Source organism: Hyla sarda, chromosome 1 (assembly GCF_029499605.1).
Source record: "Hyla sarda isolate aHylSar1 chromosome 1, aHylSar1.hap1, whole genome shotgun sequence".
Classification (NCBI taxonomy): domain Eukaryota; kingdom Metazoa; phylum Chordata; class Amphibia; order Anura; family Hylidae; genus Hyla; species Hyla sarda.
In genome coordinates this window covers 362,943,420-362,965,824 of record NC_079189.1, presented here as the reverse complement: position 1 = coordinate 362,965,824, position 22,405 = coordinate 362,943,420, and the positions used below count along the sequence as shown (strand labels likewise).

At 44.7% G+C, this 22,405-nt stretch overlaps 1 protein-coding gene across 15 annotated transcripts in view; it reads right to left on the bottom strand.

The window, feature by feature from the left end:
* LOC130274472 (zinc-regulated GTPase metalloprotein activator 1B-like) overlaps positions 1 to 22,405 on the bottom strand; it is a 164,636-nt gene that overhangs the window by 67,936 nt on the left and 74,295 nt on the right. For all 15 annotated transcript variants that reach the window (XM_056522871.1, XM_056522916.1, XM_056522926.1 and 12 more), the window contains 2 exons: positions 9,154 to 9,240; positions 6,129 to 6,225 (listed from right to left, as the gene is read on the bottom strand). In XM_056522871.1, the coding sequence (XP_056378846.1) occupies positions 6,129 to 6,225; positions 9,154 to 9,240 (184 nt within the window). The remainder of the gene's footprint in view (positions 1 to 6,128; positions 6,226 to 9,153; positions 9,241 to 22,405) is intronic.

The following is a 22,405-nucleotide window of genomic DNA, read 5'->3' as shown; positions in this document are numbered from 1 at the left end:
AAACTATATTAGAGATATGTTGTAGTACATAAGTACTACAACATATCAAAAAAAATTTTGGTGACAGTGCCCATTTAAACAACACAATGTAACTCCAAGTCAATCACACTTCTGGGAAATCAAACTGTCCACTCAGGAAGCAACACTGATTGACAATCAATTTCACATGATGTTGTGCAAATGGAACAGACAACAGGTGGAAATTATAGGCAATTAGCAAGACACCCCCAATAAAGGAGTGGTTCTGCAGGTGGTGACCACAGACCACTTCTCAGTTCTTATGCTTCCTGGCTGATGTTTTGGTCACTTTTGAATGTTGGCGGTGCTTTCACTCTAGTGGTAGCATGAGACGGAGTCTACAACCCACACAAGTGGCTCAGGTAGTGCAGCTCATCCAGGATGGCACATCAATGCGAGCTGTAGCAAGAAGGTTTTCTGTGTCTGTCAGCGTAGTGTCCAGAGCATGGAGGCGCTATCAGGAGACAGGCCAGTACATCAGGAGACATGGAGGAGGCCGTAGGAGGGCAACAACTCAGCAGCAGGACTGCTACCTCCCCCTTTGTGCAAAGAGGAGCAGTAGGAGCACTGCCAGAGCCCTGCAAAATGACCTCCAACAGGCCACAGATGTGCATGTGTCCACTTAAATGGTAAGAAACAGACTCCATGAGGGTGGTATGAGGGCCCGACATCCACAGGTGGGGGTTGTGCATACAGCCCAACACCATGCAGGACGTTTGGAATTTGCCAGAGAACACCAAGATTGGAAAATTTGCCACTGGCGCCCTGTGCTCTTCACAGATGAAAGCAGGTTCACACTGACATGTGACAGACGTGAAGGAGTCTGGAGACGCCTTGGAGAACGTTCTGCTGCCTGCAGTGGGTCAGTAATGGTGTTGGGTAGCATTTCTTTGGGAGGCCACACAGCCCTCCATGTGCTTGCCAGAGGTAGCCTGACTGCCATTAGGTACCGAGATGAGATCCTCAGACCCCTTGTGAGACCGTATGCTGATGCGGTTGGCCCTGGGTTCCTCCTAATGCAAGACAATGCTAGACCTCATGTGGCTGGAGTGTGTCAGCAGTTCCTGCAAGAGGAAAGCATTGATGCTATGGACTGGCCCACTAGTTCCCAGACCTGAATCCAAATGAAAACATCTGGGAAATCATGTCTCACTCCATCCACCATGATGCACCACAGACTGTCCAGGAGTTGGCAGATGCTTTAGTCCAGGTCTGGGAGGACATCCCTCAGGAGACCATCCGCCACCTCATCAGGAGCATGCCCAGGTGTTGTAGGGAGGTCATACATGCACGTGGAGGCCACACACACTTCTGAGCCTCATTTTGATGGACATTTTTAAGGACATTACATCAAATTTGTATCAGCCTGTAGTGTGGTTTTCCACTTTGATTTTGAGTGTGACTCCATATCCAGACCTCCATGGGTTGATAAATTTGATTTCCATTGATAATGTTTGTGTGATTTTGTTGTTAGCACATTCAACTATGCAAAGACAAAAGTATTTCATACGATTAGCTCATTCATTGAAATCTAGGATGTGTTATCTTAGTGTTCCCTTTATTTTTTTTGAGCAGTGTAGTTCAGTAGGTACAGAATTACACAAAAAAAACACCCATGCAGTTTACATGGCAGTTTTTTAAAGTATTATGAGCCTAAGCCAGTGATGGATACATAATAAAAAGGAAATACTAACAATTTTCCTATATAAATTTAGATAACAAAAAATAAACTAGGGTAAGAAGTATGCCAGCACAGCATAAAATAAGATGCTAAGATGCACAACTTTTGCAGTATATCTAGTGTTACATTGCCACAGGTATTTAAGGGTACTTGAGAACTGGAGTTGAGACAGGAGTTGAGACACATCCATTTGTCAAAAAAGAGATCTTCTTACATAAACCATGACACTAAAATGTTCACTAGGTTGGTCATTTTCTTTTTTTATCTCTTGTAAAATGTATTTTAAAGTTTACCCATCACTGAAACGTATTACAAATATTTGCAGTATATGCCATCAAGGCATCTGAACAGTGTCCCTGACTCTCATTTCCATGAAACTGCCAAATCCAGGTGGAGAAAAAAGAGGAGGCCATGCTTGTGCACGGTCTCCAAATACTAGATACTTGGTATTGTTAATCACATGATCACCGGAAAGCAGAAAAAAGTATTGCTTTTGGCTGAGCTGCACAAGTCCATTGAGCACTATGTATGAAGCAATTAGATTGCAGGAACGGTAATACACCATCACTACCTTCTCTTAGGAGAGCTTACCTGTCACTGACAGCCCGCTCTCAGGTCTAGCAGTGTTGCAGTGCAGAGTTAAAGGGGTGCTCCACCCCTAGACATCCTACCCCCCTATCCAAAGGGGATGGTGAAGTTGGAGGAGGGGGTAATGAGGTACAGTATGGTGGGAGGTGATAAGGTACAGTATGCTGGAGGTTGGAGGGGGGTGATGAGGCACAGTATGGTGGGAGGTCATAAGGCACAGTATGGTGGAGGTTGGAGGGGGGTGATGAGGCACAGTATGGTGGGGTAGGAGGGGGGTGATGAGGCACAGTGTGGTGGGAGGTGATAAGGCACAGTATGGTGGAGGTTGGAGGGGGGGGATGAGGCACAGTATGGTGGGGTTGGAGAAGGGTGATGAGGTACAGTATGGTGGGCGGGGTTGGAGAGGGTGATGAGGTACAGTGTGGCGTGGTTGGAGAGGGGTGATGAGGTACAGTATGGTGGGCGGGGTTGGAGAGGGGTGATGAGGTACAGTGTGGCGTGGTTGGAGAGGGGTGATGAGGTACAGTATGGTGGGGTTGGAGAAGGGTGATGAGGTACAGTATGGTGGGGTTGGAGAAGGGTGATGAGGTACAGTATGGCGGGGTTGGAGAGGGGTGATGAGGCACAGTATGGTGGGGTTGGAGAAGGGTGATGAGGTACAGTATGGCGGGGTTGGAGAGGGGTGATGAGGTACAGTGTGGCGTGGTTGGAGAGGGGTGATGAGGTACAGTATGGTGGGGTTGGAGAAGGGTGATGAGGTACTGTATGGTGTGGTTGGAGAGGGGTGATGAGGCACAGTATGGTGGGGTTGGAGAAGGGTGATGAGGTACAGTAGGGTGGGGTTGGAGAGGGGTGATGAGGTACAGTATGGCGGGGTTGGAGAGGGGTGATGAGGCACAGTATGGTGGGGTTGGAGAAGGGTGATGAGGTACAGTATGGTGGGGTTGGAGAGGGGTGATGAGGTACAGTATGGTGGTGGGGGGGGGGCGACACCAATTCCTACCACACCAGGTGACACCAACCCTAGCAACGCCACTGTTAGCAACTTACAAAGTAGAAGGATGTTTAATTTTTGCCCCGATATCACAATTTCACTGAGGTGTGATGTGACCAGGACTGCAATCTTCTAAGCTGTAAGCAATGTTTCGTATTTTTAGTTTCCATAGTGAGCAAAGCTGAGTGTGAAACATCACAGATTATGTGACACTTCGATCCTGCTCCATGACCCTCCCTTACCAATAACATCGCACCCGCCCACAGAACTTGCACTTTTTTTTCTCCCTGCTGCAGAACTTTACTGCTTACTGACCAACTTATACAGTATGGGTACAGCGTTTTTTGTTTAACACATTGTGACATTTTTCCTCCCATAGACTTATATGGGTGGGAAAAAAAGGCAGAGAAAATACCATGTGTGTGTTCACATTGGCATTTATTCCGTTTTTTCCTCCGCAATTCTTTAATAGAAATAGAAAGAATCACAGACTTGTAATGACAAAATGCATGGTATAATACACCAAATAAGGTTAGGTTCAAACTGCCTTTACACTTTCTTTGAGAGGTATCCATCGACAACCCGTCGAGAACGGAATGCTGATGTATACTGTGGAGGAAGGTGAAAGTTGGATACCCTCTTTAAGTTATGTCACTTGCTCATACATACTTTATTCCTGCTGTGCCCCATCATCCATATATATTTAAGTCCTATGCAATATGCTGCCCCCTCCTTCTATGAGTGTAGCCCAGATGGTGCTCCCGTCAATAGGGTGGATGGACATGGAGCAAGCAGCCTGTGACATACACGTCACTTAGCTCTTCCACAGCAATACACTGTGCACAGGAGACAGGTGCAGTAGAGGACGTGTATGTCACATGCTTACTCTCTGCAGCCATTTTATGGTGGGGAGTGCTGTCCAAACTGCACGGAAGAACAGGAAAGCGAGGGGCAGGCAGGCCTTTTATAGATAAAGGGCACAGCAGAAATTAAGTATGCATAAGTAAGGGACATTAGCATTACAATGCTTCCCTTGACGATAAGTAGAAAGTGACCAGCCCCCTTAAAAAAAATGCGTTGTCAGACAAGTACTTTTGTTTGTATCAAGATTTTATGGTAAATATATTTTTAAACATGTTTGGTATTTTTTTTGGTTTAGGTCTCCATTTTACTATGTATATTAGAATGCTAAGCCTAGTATGAAGCTGAACCTGTTTTGTAGAGAACTTTTTAGCAGTCTTATCATCACAGACAGGATTACAGTGTAAGGTTTAATCTTTTTATAAGGCTGGAGGCAGAAACATAGGATCTATCAACATCAGGCAATGTACATAGCTCCTTTCCTCCCTCTCCTGCACAGATCACAGACCACATGCCCATTAAAGGGGTACTCCGCCCATAGACATCTTATTCCCTATCCAAAGGATAGGGGATAAGATGTCAGATCGCAGGGGTACCGCAGCTGGGACCCCAACAATCTCTGTGCTGCACCCGGTGTTCGTTTAGAACGCCGTGTGCGGGTGGCGTGGGTCGTGACGTCACGGGCATGCCCCATGTGACGTCACATCACGCCCCCTCAGTACAAGTCTATAGGCCGCCACGCCCCCTCCCATAGACTTGCATTGAGGGCGCATGACGTGACATCCCAAGGGGCGTGGTTGTGACATCACAACCCCTGTTGCCCATTCCAAGCGTTCGGAACGTTGGGCAACGGAGTACCCCTTTAAAGTCTGTTAAAATCATAGAATAAAAAATGTACAATCAGTAAATAAAATAAAAAAATAAATAATATATATATATATATATATATATATATATATATATATATATATACACACACACACACACATATTTATATATATATATATATATATATATATATATACACACAGTACAGACCAAAAGTTTGGACACACCTTCTCATTAAAAGTTTTCTTTATTTTCATGAATATGAAAATTGTAGATTCACACTGAAGGCATTAAAACTATGAATTAACACATGTAGAATTATATACATAACAAAAAAGTGTGAAACAACTGAAAATATTTCATATTCTAGGTTCTTCAAAGTAGCCACCTTTTGCTTTGATTACTGCTTTGCACACTCTTGGCATTCTCTTGATGAGCTTCAAGAGGTAGTCACCTGAAATGGTCTTCCAACAGTCTTGAAGGAGTTCCCAGAGATGCTTAGCACTTGTTGGCCTTTTTGCCTTCATTGGGTTCAGGTCCGGTGACTGTGGAGGCCAGGTCATCTGGGGCAGCACCCCATCACTCTCCTTCTTGGTCAAATAGCCCTTGGGGTCACTGTAATGTTGAAAAATAAATGATGGTCCAACTAAACACAAAGCGGATGGAATAGCATGCCGCTGCAAGATGCTGTGGTAGCCATGCTGGTTCAGTATGCCTTCAATTTTGAATAAATACCCCACAGTGTCACCAGCAAAGCACCCCTACACCATCACACCTCCTCCTCCACACCAGCACACCTGTGAAGTGAAAACCATTTCAGGTGACTACCTCTTGAAGCTCATCAAGAGAATGCCAAGAGTGTGCAAAGCAGTAATCAAAGCAAAAGGTGGCTACTTTGAAGAACCTAGAATATGACATATTTTCAGTTGTTTCACACTTTTTTGTTATGTATATAATTCCACATGTGTTGATTCATAGTTTTGATGCCTTCAGTGTGAATCTACAATTTTCATAGTTATGAAAATTAAAAAAAAACTTTGAATGAGAAGGTGTGTCCATACAATAAATAAGTTATTTTCTTCAAAAATACAGGTGGTTGAACACCAATTATTATACATGTACATGGCTCTCAAGATAAAAAAAAATGTTTTAACTTACTTTACAGAGCAACATAGGCATCCATTTCTTAACTCCAACCACTCCTCATATAGTTCTCCAGCCTGGCTTATGGCCAAAGACTTCTCCACAGCACTTCCTACAATGCACACAATAAAATGATTGTGGAAGACAAGTAACATGTTGTGAGATCCACATTGTACAAAGTTATATTTTCCTAGTGCTATAGGGGGTTTCACATTCACAGTCACATGATTTCCATCTGTGGCACAGCTCTAAAAGTGAAAAGAAAACGAAGTACAACGGCAAGAAGGCATATCCCCGGTCAGATCTCAGGCTCTCTTGCCTTTTTGTATAAAATTACAATGTACACAACCCACTAGTAAGGTACCATGACTTTACTATAGGCCAGTGTTTCCAAGCCAGGGTGCCTCCAGGTGTCGCAAAACTACAACTCCCAGCATGCCTGGACAGCCAAAGGCTGTCCAGGCATGTTGGGAGTTGTAGTTTTGCAATATCTGGAGGCACCCTGGTTGGGAAACACTGCTATAGGCACACAACACTGGGCATTACTCTACAACCAATAAGCAGCTGAAGTGCATGGTAAAGCAGAATCTCCCTGTTACACTATGTCCTGCACTATACCTCAACAAAGTGTGAACGACACAGTTTCAGGAAAGGACATGGCAGAAAAAGAACATACATGGTCCTAGCAAGTCTCCAAAGAAGTTTACAGCACTTAAAAGGGTATTCCCATTTATGGACATTTATATCCACAGGATATGCCACAAAAGTCTGATAGATGTAGGCCAACCTCTAGGGCCCACATCTACCTTGAGATTGAGGGCCCACAGCCCTCTACAGCTTGGTTATGGCCATTGGAGGTATTTGGGAAGCCAAAAACAGATTTTGCTGCTGTTTTACTTGGTGTGCATAACTACGGTAATTTACACTAATGGGAGTTGTTCACCTAGAGGTTGGACCCGAATCTTACAGACACATAAGGCATATCCAGTGAATGTGTCATAAATGTCCAGACGGGAATACCTAAATACCCCTTAAATAATACTGTTGTGGTTGGATCCCTAGTCACTGTACATTTATCACCTATACCGTGGACAAATTCTGTTAGTGAGCCAACCTACTGAAAGTACTAGGAAACTGTAACAAATACACCGGATGTTTTGGTCCTTCAGGACCTCTCAGCTATACATGGTATCTTATGGAGGATCCTGAGCAGCAGATGTGCTGCCCATGATTGCTGAGAAAGGTCCAGAACATTTATTACAGTTTCTTAATGCCCCAATGATTTATGGCCTTACCATACTATCCAGATTGCTATTCATTGACATTGTTCACTGTGTGATGTAACCTTGCACAATAAATATACATATTTAAAGGGGTTATCCAGGAAAAAACTTTTTTTTATATATATATATCAACTGGCTCCAGTAAGTTAAACAGATTTGTAAATTACTTCTATTAATAAATCTTAATCCTTTCAGTACTTATGAGCTTCTGAAGTTTAGGTTGTTCTTTTCTGTCTAAGTAATTTCTGATGACACGTGTCTCGGGAACCGCACAGTTTAGAAGAGGTTTGCTATGGGAATTTGCTTCTAAATTGTGCGGTTCCCGAGACACGTGTCATCAGAGATTACTTAGACAGAAAAGAACAACCTTAACTTCAGAAGCTCATAAGTACTGAAAGGATTAAGATTTTTTAATAGAAGTAATTTACAAATCTGTTTAACTTTCTGGAGCCAGTTGATATATAAAAAAAAAAGTTTTTTCCTGGATAACCCCTTTAAATATGTATATTTATTGTGCAAGGTTACATCACACAGTGAACAATGTCAATGAATACCCCTGGAATACCCCTTTAAGTAGGGATATGCTATGAAGTGGCAATCCATGTGAAAATGTAATGGGGCCACATTGGTTAGCTTTTTTTACTGTAGAAACCACTATGCACAAGTGTTGCTATCATTTATTTGTCATGATGTTCTAGATCAGTGGTTCTCAACCTTTTTCACGACTGTACCCCCAAAGGATGAAAGTATGTCCACGGGTACCCCTCGTGCGGAACTTACGCGCAAGGGGTACCAGTGGACAAAATAAGTAATAAAATTACTTATTTTCATAATGGCGTGTGCTTACCTTATACTAATGCAATACTAATGCGATACTTAATCCCCTTGTGCCATTATTCTCCCTCCATCTTAATCCCCCTGTGTCATTATTATCCGATATGGCAAAAGGGGATCAGATGGGATGGGGGATAACTGCACAATAGGATTAAGATGGGGGGGGGGGGGGGGAGGGGGGGTTAATCATCACCCCCCCCCCCCCCTCTCCTTCTTAATCCCCTTGTACCATTATTACCCCCTTCCCCTTTTGCCACTGTCAGATAATGGCAAAATGGGATCAGAGGGAGGGGAGAATAACGGCACAGGGGCAATAAGATGGAGGGAGGGGTGATAACCATTACCCCCTCCTCCATCTTAATCCCCCTGTGCCATTATTCTGCCCCTCTCTCTGATCCCCTTTTGCCATTATCCCCCCCCCCCCCCCCCCTCCATCTTAATGCCCTTGTGCCATTACATCCCTTTCCCCCATTCCCCCGGCTAATATACACATACATACATAAAATACATACAAAAACATCTCTCCCTCCCACACACTTAGTTTAAATTTTTTATTTTTTTTTAACATGGCCTGTTTGGGTAAACAGCGCGTCCCGTTCCCAAAGTCCCGTTCGGCGGGCCACACTTATGGGTGACATCCTCCTGTGCAAAACCTCCTCGCAACATCAGGGGACGTCTGCCTGGCAACCACGCAGCTCCCGTAAAGTAGCCGTGGCAGGAGCTGCATCCGCGGTACTTTACAGAGAGCTGTCGCAGCCATTCTCCGCTCTGCGCTGACAAATACTGGCCAATGCATGGCCAGTATTTGTTAGCGCATCGGTGTACCGTGCACAACCGGTGGCATACCCCTAGGGGTACGCATACCACTGGTTGAGAACCCCTGTTCTAAATGATATTCAATACTAAATAAAATAACATCTTACCTTCACCAAACTCATTGACAATGACTGCTATTCTTTTGTTGTGCTGTTCTGTCAAAATGTAATTTAAGAGTGTTGTCTTTCCAGCTCCTAAACCATAAAGAAATGAATGAACACTCTAAAATAAAATGTACGAACAATGACAAATTATAAAACACCATAAACAGTCATACAAATGTCACTAATAACAATTCTACATAGCAGCAAGTGACAGTGTATTATATGGAACTGCTATAAAATGTGCTATACCAAAAAACACCACAAGATTGCGCTACTGCATCACAAGACACTGAAGCAGTACCTGTTAAAAAGCAAGACAAATGAGGAGGAAATTGGGTTTAGTTTCTACATTAGTAAAGCATTGGTGAATACAAATGAGCCACCAAGTGAATTGTCAGATATAAGCACAGTATAGATACAATTTAAATTAGGAAAAACCATAATGGCTTTTACGTAAGTGTATATAGTCTGGGTGAGGGTGTACAGTGCACGCCTGCTATCGCTGCCTGCTGTGACCCGGATATTGACACGGCAGGCTGTACCAATAGTGTAAGTCTAATCAGTACATTTATATATATATATATATATATATATATATGTATGTATATATATATGTAATTGAATGATTGCTTATAAAAGGCCCTAGTATCTAGGGGATAAAAAAAATGTAAAATAAAATTTTACAGAAAAAGAAGATTTTTTTGTACTCACCGTAAAATCTCTTTCTCGTAGTCTTCATTGGGGGACATCTAACTGATGGGTATATGCTCTTGCCACTAGGAGGCGCTAACACTAGGAAAAAAAGTCGGCTCCTTCATGGCAGGATATACCCACCCACCTGAAGTGAGGTAATCAGTTTTGTCACAAAGCAGTAGGAGAAGCCAACAAGGAAATACGTCTGAAGGACCCTAGAAAGGAATCCCTGATAACAACCCAAGAACCGGAAAAAAATTGTCTGGGAAAAAAGATGAAGAAATGGGTGGTGCGGTGTCCCCCAATGAAGACTACGAGAAAGAGATTTTACGGTAAGTACACAAAAATCTTCTTTTCTTGGTCGTTCTTCATTGGGGGACACTTAACTGATGGGACGTACCAAAGCAGTCCCCTAGGGTGGGGGGGAGAAAAACACCGGAGAAAAGGAATCACTCCTGAGACTGGACTCACGCATGCACAAGGCCTGTGAACGAGCCCCCCCCAGGCTGGAGACACACTAGGCCCAGAAATTGGACTCCTGGAAGAACACCTGTCCAAGGAGATGGACTAGGATGCCAAAGGAAAAGGCCATCCCTGTAGAGACACAAGACACCCAGGTCACAAAGAGAGACAAGATATCACAAGAAAAAAGATGGAAACCTGCTCCGGAGAGGTCTGGTGCATGAGAATAAAGACCTGAACAGCCGCCGACCCAAAAAAAACCTGTCCCAGGGGCCTGCCGCAAGCACCCAGAATACGAAACTAGCCATACTGGTGTAAAGCGGAGAACCTGAACAGCCTCCAACTCGGGTGGACCTGGGCCCTGAAGGAAGAATGGAGTGGCAAACACCCTGAAAAAGGGTGGCATCTCGGATACCGGAGAGACCGACAAGTAAACTGGAGACGTAGAGTAATCTGGAAGAGAAAACCCTGAAGAGTAAGGAAAACAGACGTGCGCGAAAAATTTTCTGGGCGACAAACTTCCGTGAAGAAGTGAAGGAGAGCAGAATAGAAAGACCGCCCCGACTAAAGGGATCGCGGAAGAGTCTTTGCCGGATCACTACACATGCCCAAGGCCTGAACAATCACCCAGTCCCAAGGAATCGGAAGAGCCGCCGAAAATGAAGGTACACCACAGCATCCTAGGACAGAGTCCAAGCCAAGAAGACTAACCAGTCCTATGTCCTGATGGTCCAAGCGAACCAAAGCACACTAAAAAAATATCCTGCCAGAATGGGAACAGAGGGAGAAACAAATGAAAACCCAGCGTGGATTCTCAGGGTCTTTGCACAGGAAGGATGACTCCAGAAGACTTCGGTGTCAGTGCAGTACAACTGACACAGACATAAGGGAGATTGTACAAACTTCTCCAACAGAAGAGAGAGCCAAACTGTGTGAGCAGCAGTAGCCAATCAAAAAACAGAGAGAGAGAGCCAGGCTGTGATAGTGGACAGTAAGCCCACAAGCCTAGACAGGAAAAGGCTCCATTGAATGCTTTCAGCAAAAAACAAGGGCCCCCGCCAGATATTCCACCTATACAGCAGGAAACGGCAAGACGGAATCATCATGGCGTCAGAAAAAATTCAACAAAATGGACCATCCAGAGGAGAGAAAACAAGGGTGGTCGAGAGGAAAAAAACTCAAGCACAGACCCCTGCCAAGCACACTTATCCCTGTACCCCCTGTGGAAGAGGAATTGGCAAAGTGCGCCAGGCGCAGGAGGAGCAGGGAAATACTGCCCCACAGCACGGGGCAAGCACTGGGAGGACGGGGCCCCCTGGTCCCGACGGCAACCCATCGCTGTCTGGAGGAGCCACCTTGTGTCCCAGGAGGGATCGGAATCCTGTACACTGGGGCTGGGCAAAAACTACAAGATGTGCCATTCCAGACAGTGACGGATAGGTGCCTGAGCTACCCCGGACCGAAACCCCGGGAAGCACGCCTGAAGGCATAGGGAGGAGTTGAATTAACTGTCATCCTAGCAGGCCCCATGTAAGAAACAAGTGCTCAACCGCCGCAGAACTTGCGGAAACAAAATCACTGGAAGCCCCGAGGCACACCCCAATGAACAAAAGGAAGGTGGACCCCACATCTACAGGGTGGTCCTGTAACATATGTAGGAACACCGACATGGGTACCCTACAATAGCAGTGGGATACTAAGTCTGCGGACACAAAAGAAACCGCAGACATCCAAAAGATCAGCAGGAAGGGAGGTATGCCCCTAGCAGACCAACAGTGCAACCTAAAAAAGGAGAATAGAGTGATGCTGTTGTTGCTGAGAAGTCCCTGGGACCTGCAGAAAAAAGGCCGCCCTCCCATCTCCTAATGGTGTCAGACACCAAGGCTGTCGACGCAGACTCAGTAGATGAAGAATGAATGTGGAGCAGGAAAAAGTGCAGACCCAACGTAACCAACCAGTAGAAAGGGCCCCAAGAACCCACCGGTACACACTCTGCGGAACTGCACCTTGAAGAGAGACGCCGGATTGCAGCCGCAGCATCAGCGTAAACTGGGGAGGTGACCAGGAGGATCAGAACACAATGCAGACACAGTCTGGCTATGTGGCAAAGGGATCATGGCCACATCGAATTCCACATATGAAAACACACAGTGATGTGAGAGAGTAGACAGAGTAGCAGGCAGCAGAAAGGGACCTGACCAAGTAGGTAACCCTGTAAACCAGTATGTGGTGCCTTGTATAAGGCCCAAGGCGCAACCTGAGGAGACTCACTCAAAACTACAGCATGGTAGTGGGTAACCTGAACTACCATCCACGGTGTGAAAGTGTATGGTAGTTGAATAGACATCGTAAGTCATGCGGAAACCCGTCTGGCCGGCAGGAAGAGGATTCCTGAGCACCCATGGTCACTCCAATCAACCTCCCTCGAAAACGGGGTACTGTAGTGCGGCCTAAGCAACGGGCGTCCCGGTGGTGTAGAACCCAACAGACAAAGGATTGTTCGACTGAAAGCAACCCTGAATACTTGAAGGGACCCTACTACAGATCCCGTCCCCAGCAGTGAGGTACAGGAAAGCTGGCTATGTCCGCGGCAGCAATGGGGTACCGCTGAGATGTGCGACAGGCAGTGTAGTAAACCGTGCAGACCGCTGTGTGGCTTACTGGCATGGAGCCACAGCGAGTCATTCCGAGGGGAACCCTGCACAGTAGAGAGGTATCGGAAGACCAGTCACAGATACACCAGCCGTGTGATGTTCGACAGATGGAGAAGGAAATCTGCAGACCACTGTTTGGCTTAGTGGTATGGGTCCATAGAAAACCACGAGTCATTACCGGAACTCCAATCGTAGAGACATCAACCAATTGATGTATGACAGGCGGCATAGGCAACCATGCAGACCACTGTCTGGCTTACTGGTAAGGGTCCATATTAGACAATGGGACACTCCGTCGGACGCCTCACAAATAGCGAGGTTCCGGAAATCCAGCCACAGATACATCCGCCGTTTGATGTAGGACAGGCAGTGTAGGAAAACCATGCAGACTACTGTCTGGCTTACTGGTATGGGTCCATAGCAGACAATGAGTCATCCCGTCGGCACCTCACACAGCAGTGAGGTACTGGAATGCCAGTCGCAGATCCACAGCCGTCTGATGTAGGACAGGCGATGTAGGCAACCATGCAGACCAGTGTTTGGCTTACTGGTATGGGTCCATAGTAGACAACGATTCATCCCATCAGCACCTCACACAGTAGTGAGGTACTGGAACTCCAGCTCCAGATACATCAGCCATTTGATTTAGGACAAGCGGTGTAGACAAACCATGCAGACTACTGTCTGGCTTACTGGTATGGGTCCATAGTATACAATTGGACACCCCGTGGGACACCTCCTACAGTAGTGAGGTATCGGGACACCAGCCGCAGATGCATCAGCTGTTTGATGTACGACCGGCGGTGTAGGCAACCATGTAGACCCCTGTCTGGCCTACTGGTATGGGTCCCTAGTAGACAACGGGACACTCCATCGGGCACCCCGCAAAGTAGTAGGGTACCGAAAGTGAGCCGTGGACGAAGCAGCCATGAAATGAGAAACAGGCGAGACTACTGTCTGGCATAAAAATATCAGGGCTAATCCATGCCCGCAGGAATATTCCCCTGCGGACCGTCCATTGGATGAGGGGATCCATGGCACTAGCCGTGGCTGCGATAGCCTGTGGAGAAGGGAACCCCATGGCATGACATGCCAAGAACACCCCTAGGATGGATGGCTAGCAGACCTGACAGATGAGGAATCCTAAAAGAAACCTGAGTGACTGCCAGGAACGCAAAATAACTTGCCCACTGTATGGCAATTAGTGGTAGAAGGGAAGACAATATTGGAATATGAACCCCTGACTCCAAGGGGACTAGAGGCCCTGGTAACAACCTGCCATGGTGGATATCATGTGCTCCATGAAGTGAGCAACAATAAAAAAATAAACTATAATACAAGTGTTGGCCACAAGAGGGCGCCAAACACCAACAAATTGTCTAAGTGACCAAGAAATATGTACATTTATTTATACATTTTTTACATTTATTTATTTATTTATTTACAGAAAACAACATTAAAATATGGACTCCAGCCGTCCATAACCACGTGAAGGGGAACATTGGGAGCAGGGCACCCCAAAGTGTCGCCCATAAGCGGCAGCAGAAAGTCCCTGAGGAGCGACATAGCAGTGCGACTCATAGCAGTGCTACAAGTGTCTGCTAAGTCGCCGCTCCGGCATGGGACAACAGCGGGTCGGACCGCGAACTCCCGACAGCAGCTGCCGCGGGAGCCGAGTTTTTTTTGCCCACGCCGACCCCGGCCACGGGGAAGGAGTACGGGCCAAGAACCTCCATTTGCAGCACGAGAGCCGGAGAGGAGGAGCTCTGATCTCCCGGCTTGCACGCTGAACCGGGGAGGAAGAAGAACGGCGGAGCTATATCGCCGTAGTGAGGGGGAAAGAGAGGCGCCCATGCGCCGCCAGGACCCAGAACTCCCGGCGGCTGAGTTTTACATATGCCGCCGCACAGTGCGGTCGCAGAGAGAAACGCCCGGCGAGAAGGAACAGTGAGGCTGTTCCGAGGTGAGCCGGCAAAAGCTCCTGTGGAGTGAGCTGCTGCAAATGCCGGCGGCTGTCCTCCACAGGACCTAGTATGCATAAGACACAACCCACCCCAGGGAACTTGAGGGAGCCCCAATATGAACCCCCAATAAAGGACAGAGTCCCTATGAACCCCCAATAAAGGACAGAGTCCCACAGGGAGAGCCCCCCAGGCTGGAAAGGAGGGAGGGGGAGGGGGGGGGAGATATATACTCTACCTGTCTTCTTATACTCACCTCAAGATGTCTTCAGCCAGCTTTTTAGTCACCTGCATCAAGTCATGCTGTTTTCTCAGACCAGAACGAGCAGGGAAATAGGGGGACCCGGACCCTAGGTGCAACCCCAGGCACTGGCCGTTGGCGGGAAGGGGTTAACGGTGCATTTGTATTCTATGTCCCGTGCCCCTTAGCCGCATATGGCGTTGGCGGGAAGGGGTTAATGGTGCATTTGTATTTTATGTCCGGTGCCCCTTAGCAGCATATGGGGGAACAGGTAGCGCCATGCTCCTGAACCCCCACCTGAAAAAAAAAGAAACAAAAGGGAATAAAGAATCTAACAAAACAGCCCTTACTAGAAAATAATAAAAAAGACCAGGTCTGGGGAGCACCCAGACAAGTGTCTGCCTCCTAGCTGACACTAGCTAAAACTTATTACCTCACTGCAAGTGGGTGGGTATATCCTGCCAGGGAGGAGACAACTTTTTTTCCTAGTGTCAGCGCCTCCTAGTGACAAGAGCATATATCCATCAGTTAGGTGTCCCCCAATGAAGAACGACTGAGAAAAAATGTTTTTAAAAATAAATAAAATCTATTCCCCCTCATAAAAATTGAAATCACCAAATCACCCCTTTTTCCAAATAAAAAAGTAAACAAAAAAAACACTATTTTGTATTCCTGCCTTTGTAATTGTCCTAACTATTTAATTATCACATTCCTGATCCCGCACGGTCAATGGCTTAAACATTAAAAAAAAAAAAAAATCTTTAAACTGCAAAATTACAAATTTTTGTCACATCACATTCACATCACAAAAATGAATCAAAAGTCATCAAAAGTTCAAAACAATCCTAAAGTAGTACTGATAAAAACTACAGATCATGTCACAAAAAAATCAGCCTTCACACAGCTCTGTAGGTAGGGAAAAAAAGTTATAGGAGTCAGAACATAGCGATAAACATTTATTTATTTATTTGTTGTAGTAAATACCGTATCCAAATTTAATACTAACATGTACAATAAATATAACATGTCTTTTTATTTTTCAATTTTGCCCTACAAATATTTTTTTCCTTGCTTCATAATAAATAAAAATTTGTAAAATTAAGGCAGCCAGTTCTGTAAAAAAGCCCCAATACAACTCTCAGGGGGAAAAAAAAAACGTGCTTTGGGTCTTAGACGGTGAGGAGGAAGAAACTGTAAGGCTGCGTTCACACGGCCGTCTAGACCCATCAAAAATAAAAACGGACTTTATAAAAAAAAAAAAACGTCTGTTATCCATTTGTATCCATTCGGATCCATTATTGTTCAGTTAATAAACAAGAAAAAAATATCATTTTTTGTTCTGAGCATGCTCAGAAGTAAAAACGGATCGAAAAAAAGTGGATGCAAACGCATGACATTAAAGGCTCATCTGTTTTCCATAGACATTAAAGACTCATCTGTTTTCAATGTTAAATTTACTTTATCCGTTTTCTCTTCCATTTTTTTGACGGGAGAAAAAATACTGCATGCCTTTTCTCTCGTAAACAAAAACGGAAACGAGCGCAGACAGGTGCAAACGGATGTAAAAGGATTGTAAAAAAATACTATTGACATCAATGGAATAATTTTACAACCGTTTGTAATCCGTTCACAAGCAGCAACAATAGAACCTAAACAGGGGGGGAAAATGGGGACAGGCGACTGTGTGAACGCACCCTAAGCCAAAACTCTAAATTCAGGGAGGTCAGGAAGGGGTTAATGCACCCAGCTGTTTTTGCTATGGACTGCTCACAATAGAGGTGAATGTGATGTAGAAAAAAGTAAACAAGAAACACTTCTAATTGTTTTGTAAACTTGCAAACTCACAAATCTGATAAGATGTGTTTTATACACAAACTCAAAAGCACATGAGGATTTGGTATAACATAAGAACCTGGCGAGATCTAAAGATTTCCTGTGAGAGATTATCTAATTCACTGATAAGAGAACATATAGGAAAAACATAGGATTGAAAGTATGTCCGCTGGTACCCCTCGTGTGTAAATTCGCGCGAGCGGTACCTGCGGACAAGTCATAAAATTACTTATTTTCATAATGGTGCGTGCTTACCTTATACTAATGCGATACTTAAAGGGGAACTCTGGTGGAAAAAAATGTTTTCCAATCAACTGGTGCCTGAAAGTTAAACAGATTTGTAAATTACTTCTATTTAAAAATCTTAAAGGGGTATTCCAGGCAAAAACTTTTTTTTATATATCAACTGGCTCCGGAAAGTTAAACAGATTTGTAAATTACTTCTATTAAAAAATCTTAATCCTTCCAATAGTTATTAGCTTCTGAAGTTTTCTGTCTTACTGCTCAATGATGATGTCACGTCCCGGGAGCTGTGCATGATGGGAGAATATCCCCATAGGAACTGCACAGCTCCCAGGACGTGAGTCATCAGAAAGCAGTTAGACAGAAAACAACAACTCAACTTCAGGATTAAGATGTTTTAATAGAAGTAATTTACAAATCTGTTTAACTTTCCGCAGCCAGTTGATATATAAAAAAAAGTTTTGGCCTGGAATACCCCTTTAACCCTTCTAGTACTTTTAAGCTGCTGAATACTACAGGGAACTACAGAGAAATTTGTGAAGTTCTTTCCAGTCTGACCACAGTGCTCTCTGCTGACACCTCTGCCAGGTCATGAACTGTCCAGAGCAGGAGAGGTTTTCTATGGAGATATGATTCTAATCTGGACAGTTCCTGACACGGACAGAGGTGTCAGCAGAGAGCACTGGGTTCAGGCTGGAAAGAAATTCTCAAATTTCTCTCTTTTATACAGCAGCTAATAAGTGCTGGAAGGATCAAGATATTTTAATAGAAGTAATTTACAAATCTGTTAAACTTTCAGGCACCAGTTGATTTAAAAACATTTGTTTTCTACTTGTTTCCACCAGAGTTCCCCTTTAATCCCCTTGTGCCATTATTACCCCCTCCCTCTGATCCCCTTTATCCCCTTTTGCCTTTTACCCCCTCCCTCTGATCCCCTTTTGCCCCCCCCATCTTAATCCCCTTGTGCCATTATTTCTCACCCCCACCCCCACCCCCGAGCTAATATATGCATACATAAAATACATACAATAACATCCCTCCCTCCCATACACTTAGTTTTTACTTTTTTTTTTTTTACCCTGTTCGGGTAAACAGCGCGGTCAGTGGTCAGACTGGAAAGAACAACTCATCAACTTCTTCTGTAGTATACAGCAGCTGATATTACTGAAAAGCTTAAATGGGCACTGTCAGACAAAAAAAACTTTTAATATGTTGTAAAGCATGCAAAACCAATAGGTTTTTTAATTGCTTTCATTAGAAAATTTTCAGTATTTCATACTGAAAATCCAGTCAAACATCTAGTCCTCCTGTGTCCAAATGTCATGGACACTCTTCCTCTCTTGACAGCTGTGAGTGCAGGGCTCTCAGCTATAGGAAATATCCTCCCACTGTCAGCTTGTGTCCCGCTACTGTCAGTGTGGACAAGCTGGGAGTTGTAGTTTTGCTAATGCTAGGGGAGAAGTGAGCAGACAGCATACTGAGGGAGGGGCGGAGACCCGCACAGTGAGGCCACGCCCCCTCCCTGAGAGGAATTCAGACTAGTGAGCTAAATTAAAAGTGTAATAAAAAAAATAAAGGTGCTAGACATACACAAATTAGATGTACATGGTCAGGATTAGGTACTGAGTGATATGTATATTAAAAAAAATATTTTGTTGGATCTGACGGGTGATTTGCAAATCTGTTTAACTTTCCAAAAAAAAATACCCCTTTAATGTTCACCTTTCATTCAATCTGCACGTGTCGGAACTGTACTGTTAGCTAACTAAAGAAATGTAATCTCAGATCCTTTTAAGGGGTTGTCCTGTTTAATATAAATAAAATATTTGGATAGTGGTGGGACTTTTTTAACATACTTTGTTTCCTCATTGTTGTTACAACAGTCAGCTCTCTTTGGAAATCCCATAGAGACTGAATGGTGAACAAACTGCTCTGTTCATTCGGGTCAAGGGGACCTCTGTTCTCCAAGTGGTCGGACACCCACCAATCAGCTAGAGAGCACCTATTCTATGGGTTAGTAATAGCATTAATTCTTGGGACAATAACACTTATACTTTTCATGAAACCAGAAAACAAATTCAAATAGCAATACAAATATACTTTTTATTTTTTATACTCCATTTCAAAGAAGCATTCCCATCTGGACATTCATGACATATGCATTTTAATAGTGTCATTTCTAAAGCCAAAACCTGGAATGGGTTTAACAAGAGAAGTAAAATCTTTCCTAAATACTTCTCCCATTGGATTCTAAAATTGCATCAGAATGGCTTGTTAGAGAGAACCCTTAGAGTCTATTTATATGTTTCATAGTTGTTGTTTTTTTGCTGCAATTTGTCCAAACCAGTAATGTGCAAACACACCCTTAGGCTATGCTCACATGTCCGCACGAAGACATTCCACCGACAGCAGAGCGCCGGCAGAACATGCTGGTGCAAGGACTGCTTGGAAATGCGCCTTCTCATAGATGGTAATGCTTTTCCTTGCGGAATCCGCAAAAATACTGAATGTGTTCAATGTTTTTGCGGATTCTGGAATCAGGATTTCTGTGCCAGAAATGGCTGGTGTGGAAATTCTACCGTCTGCACAGTGGTTTGCTCTTTTTTATTGCAGTATAATGTGTGGTATCAACATGCCTAGTTAAAAGAGACTGTACAAATATAAAGAAGTTGGGAGGTGGACCAAGAAAAAAACCTTTACTCTCCAGGAAAAACATCAGGGGTAGACTAAAACTTTCCCATGAACATCCAGGGAACACCAGGATACATACACTTGAACATACATTTGGTGAAAAACAGAAACAACAGTTCACCAGAATAAACAGTTAAAGCAGGGATGTGGAAATCCTATAGCCCGACGCCCGGGACAAGTAGTTTTGGGGGCCGGGTAGGTGAATTGTTTATAGATTTAGCCCTGTATCGGGCGAGCAGGGAGAGACAGACTTCCCCCTTATTTTTCTTTAATGTCGGTGTGAGGTGCAGGAGCCGATGGAAGTCTACACCTCACACCAGCTCAGAGTGTATGGAGGGGGCGGCGGCCTCCAGCTGACTGCAGAGCCCCCTTATCTCCCCTCCCGGAGGATGGAGGACACAGCTCAGAAGACACAGCAGGGGGAGAGAAAGGATGTAGACAGCTCCGTACACAGCTCCTCCCCCGCACACAGCTCTATCCCTCCCCCTCCCCCTGCTCTGTCTAGACAGGACCTAATCCACCACGGGGAGGTTGCTTGTTTGCACGGGGAAAACACAGAGCAGGGGGGAGGGGAGAGAGGAGAGGACGGAAATCTCACCTCACACCGGCCGGGACTACAGCTCTGATGTCCACTCATGGCCGGATCAGGTGAGGAGACCGAGAATACAGGCGGCGGCAGGAAGGGTGGTTGTATATGTATGGTGTGAGTGTATGTGTGTATGTAATGTATGATGGGGGGGGGGGCAGCGGCAGGTGTATGTATGATGTGTGCATATGTATGGTGTATATCAGTGTTTCCCAACCAGGGTGCCTCCAGCTGTTGCAAAACTACAACTCCCAGCATGCCCTGGGCATGCTGGGAGTTGTAGTTTTGCAACAGCTGGAGGCACCCTGGATGGGAAACACTGGTGGATATGTATGGTGTGTGTGATGTGTATGTAATGTATGGTGTGTATAATGTCTAAGTGTGATGTGTATGTAATGTATGATGTGTGTATGATGTCTGTGTGATGTGTATGTAATGTATAATGTGTGTATGATGTCTGTGTGATGTGTATGTAATGTATGATGTGTGTATAATGTCTAAGTGTGATGTGTATGTATGTAATGTATGATGTGGGGTGGGCAGCGGCAGGTGTATATATGATGTGTGCATATGTATGGTGTATATGTATGGTGTGAGTGTATCTGTGTGTATGTAATGTATGATGTGGGGGGGGGCAGTGGCAGGTGTGTGTATGTATATGGGGGCAGTGGCTGGTGCATGTATATGTGTATGCATAAATGTTTTGTATAGGGGCAGACGGGCATTAGGGCAGTTGTGCCATCTAATTTTATTTATTTTTAGTGGCACCCGCACTAAATTGCACCCCCAGAATCCCGCCCCCTTCATACTCACCCGCCAACCAAGAGCCCCACGGATGCACGCAAACACGCCCGAACCAAAACTACAACTCCCAGCATGTTGGACCATAACCTAAACTGTAGAACTATAAAGTGCAACATGCTGGGAGTTGTAGTTTTGGTTCGGGTCAGCTGCAGAGCCATAGGCTGCATCAGGGCATGCTGGGTGTTGTAGTTACTAACTGTAATTCCCAGTATTCCCTGACATAGACTATGGCTCTGCAGCTGACACAAACCAAAACTACAACTCCCAGCATGTTACACAATAACCTTAACTGTACTATACAGTGCAACACGCTGCAACACCCACAGAACCATAGGCTGTATCAGGGCATACTGGGAGTTGTAGTTATCTAGTAACTAAATGCAACTTCCAGCATTTTCTGACACTAAAGGCACCACACAAACTGGAGAAGCAGAACCCCCCCCCCCCCCACCCGCCAGTAACACATAAGTCCCTATGAAGACTGAAAAATAGTGATTCAAATATTTTAAAAAGTGCGTATACATGTGAATAAGCCCCTTTCCTAATAAAAGTTTCCAATTTTCTTTAAATAAAAATAATGTACAAAAATAAACATAAGTGGTATCGCTGCATGTGGAAATGTCCAGGCTATTAAAATATGATGTTAATTAAACCGTACGGTGAACGGTGTAAATGTAAATAATTGTCCAGAATTGTTCATTTTTGGTCACTTCATATGAGAAATTTTTTATAAGGTGATCAAAAAGTTACATCTAGACTTTTCTGGGCTTCCCTCGGGTGTAAGAGGAGCTACAGCTCTCCCTCCTGCCGCTAATATCCTGGCATACTGCGATCGCCTATTAACCCATTAGATTACCGCTGTCAGCAGTGTCTAAAGGATCTTATATCCATCCCTGGTGGTCTAGTGGGGGGGATCAGACTATTTTGGTGGAAATTATTTTATCTGCCAGGACAAGTGGATTTTCTTGAGGGACAAGTAGATTGTGTTCCGCTTTAGTCCCTTGGACAAGTAGTTTTTTTTTAAATTTCCACACCCCTGTAAAGGGATGTTATGGTATCCTAAAATTGTCCCTATGTTGTGAGGATG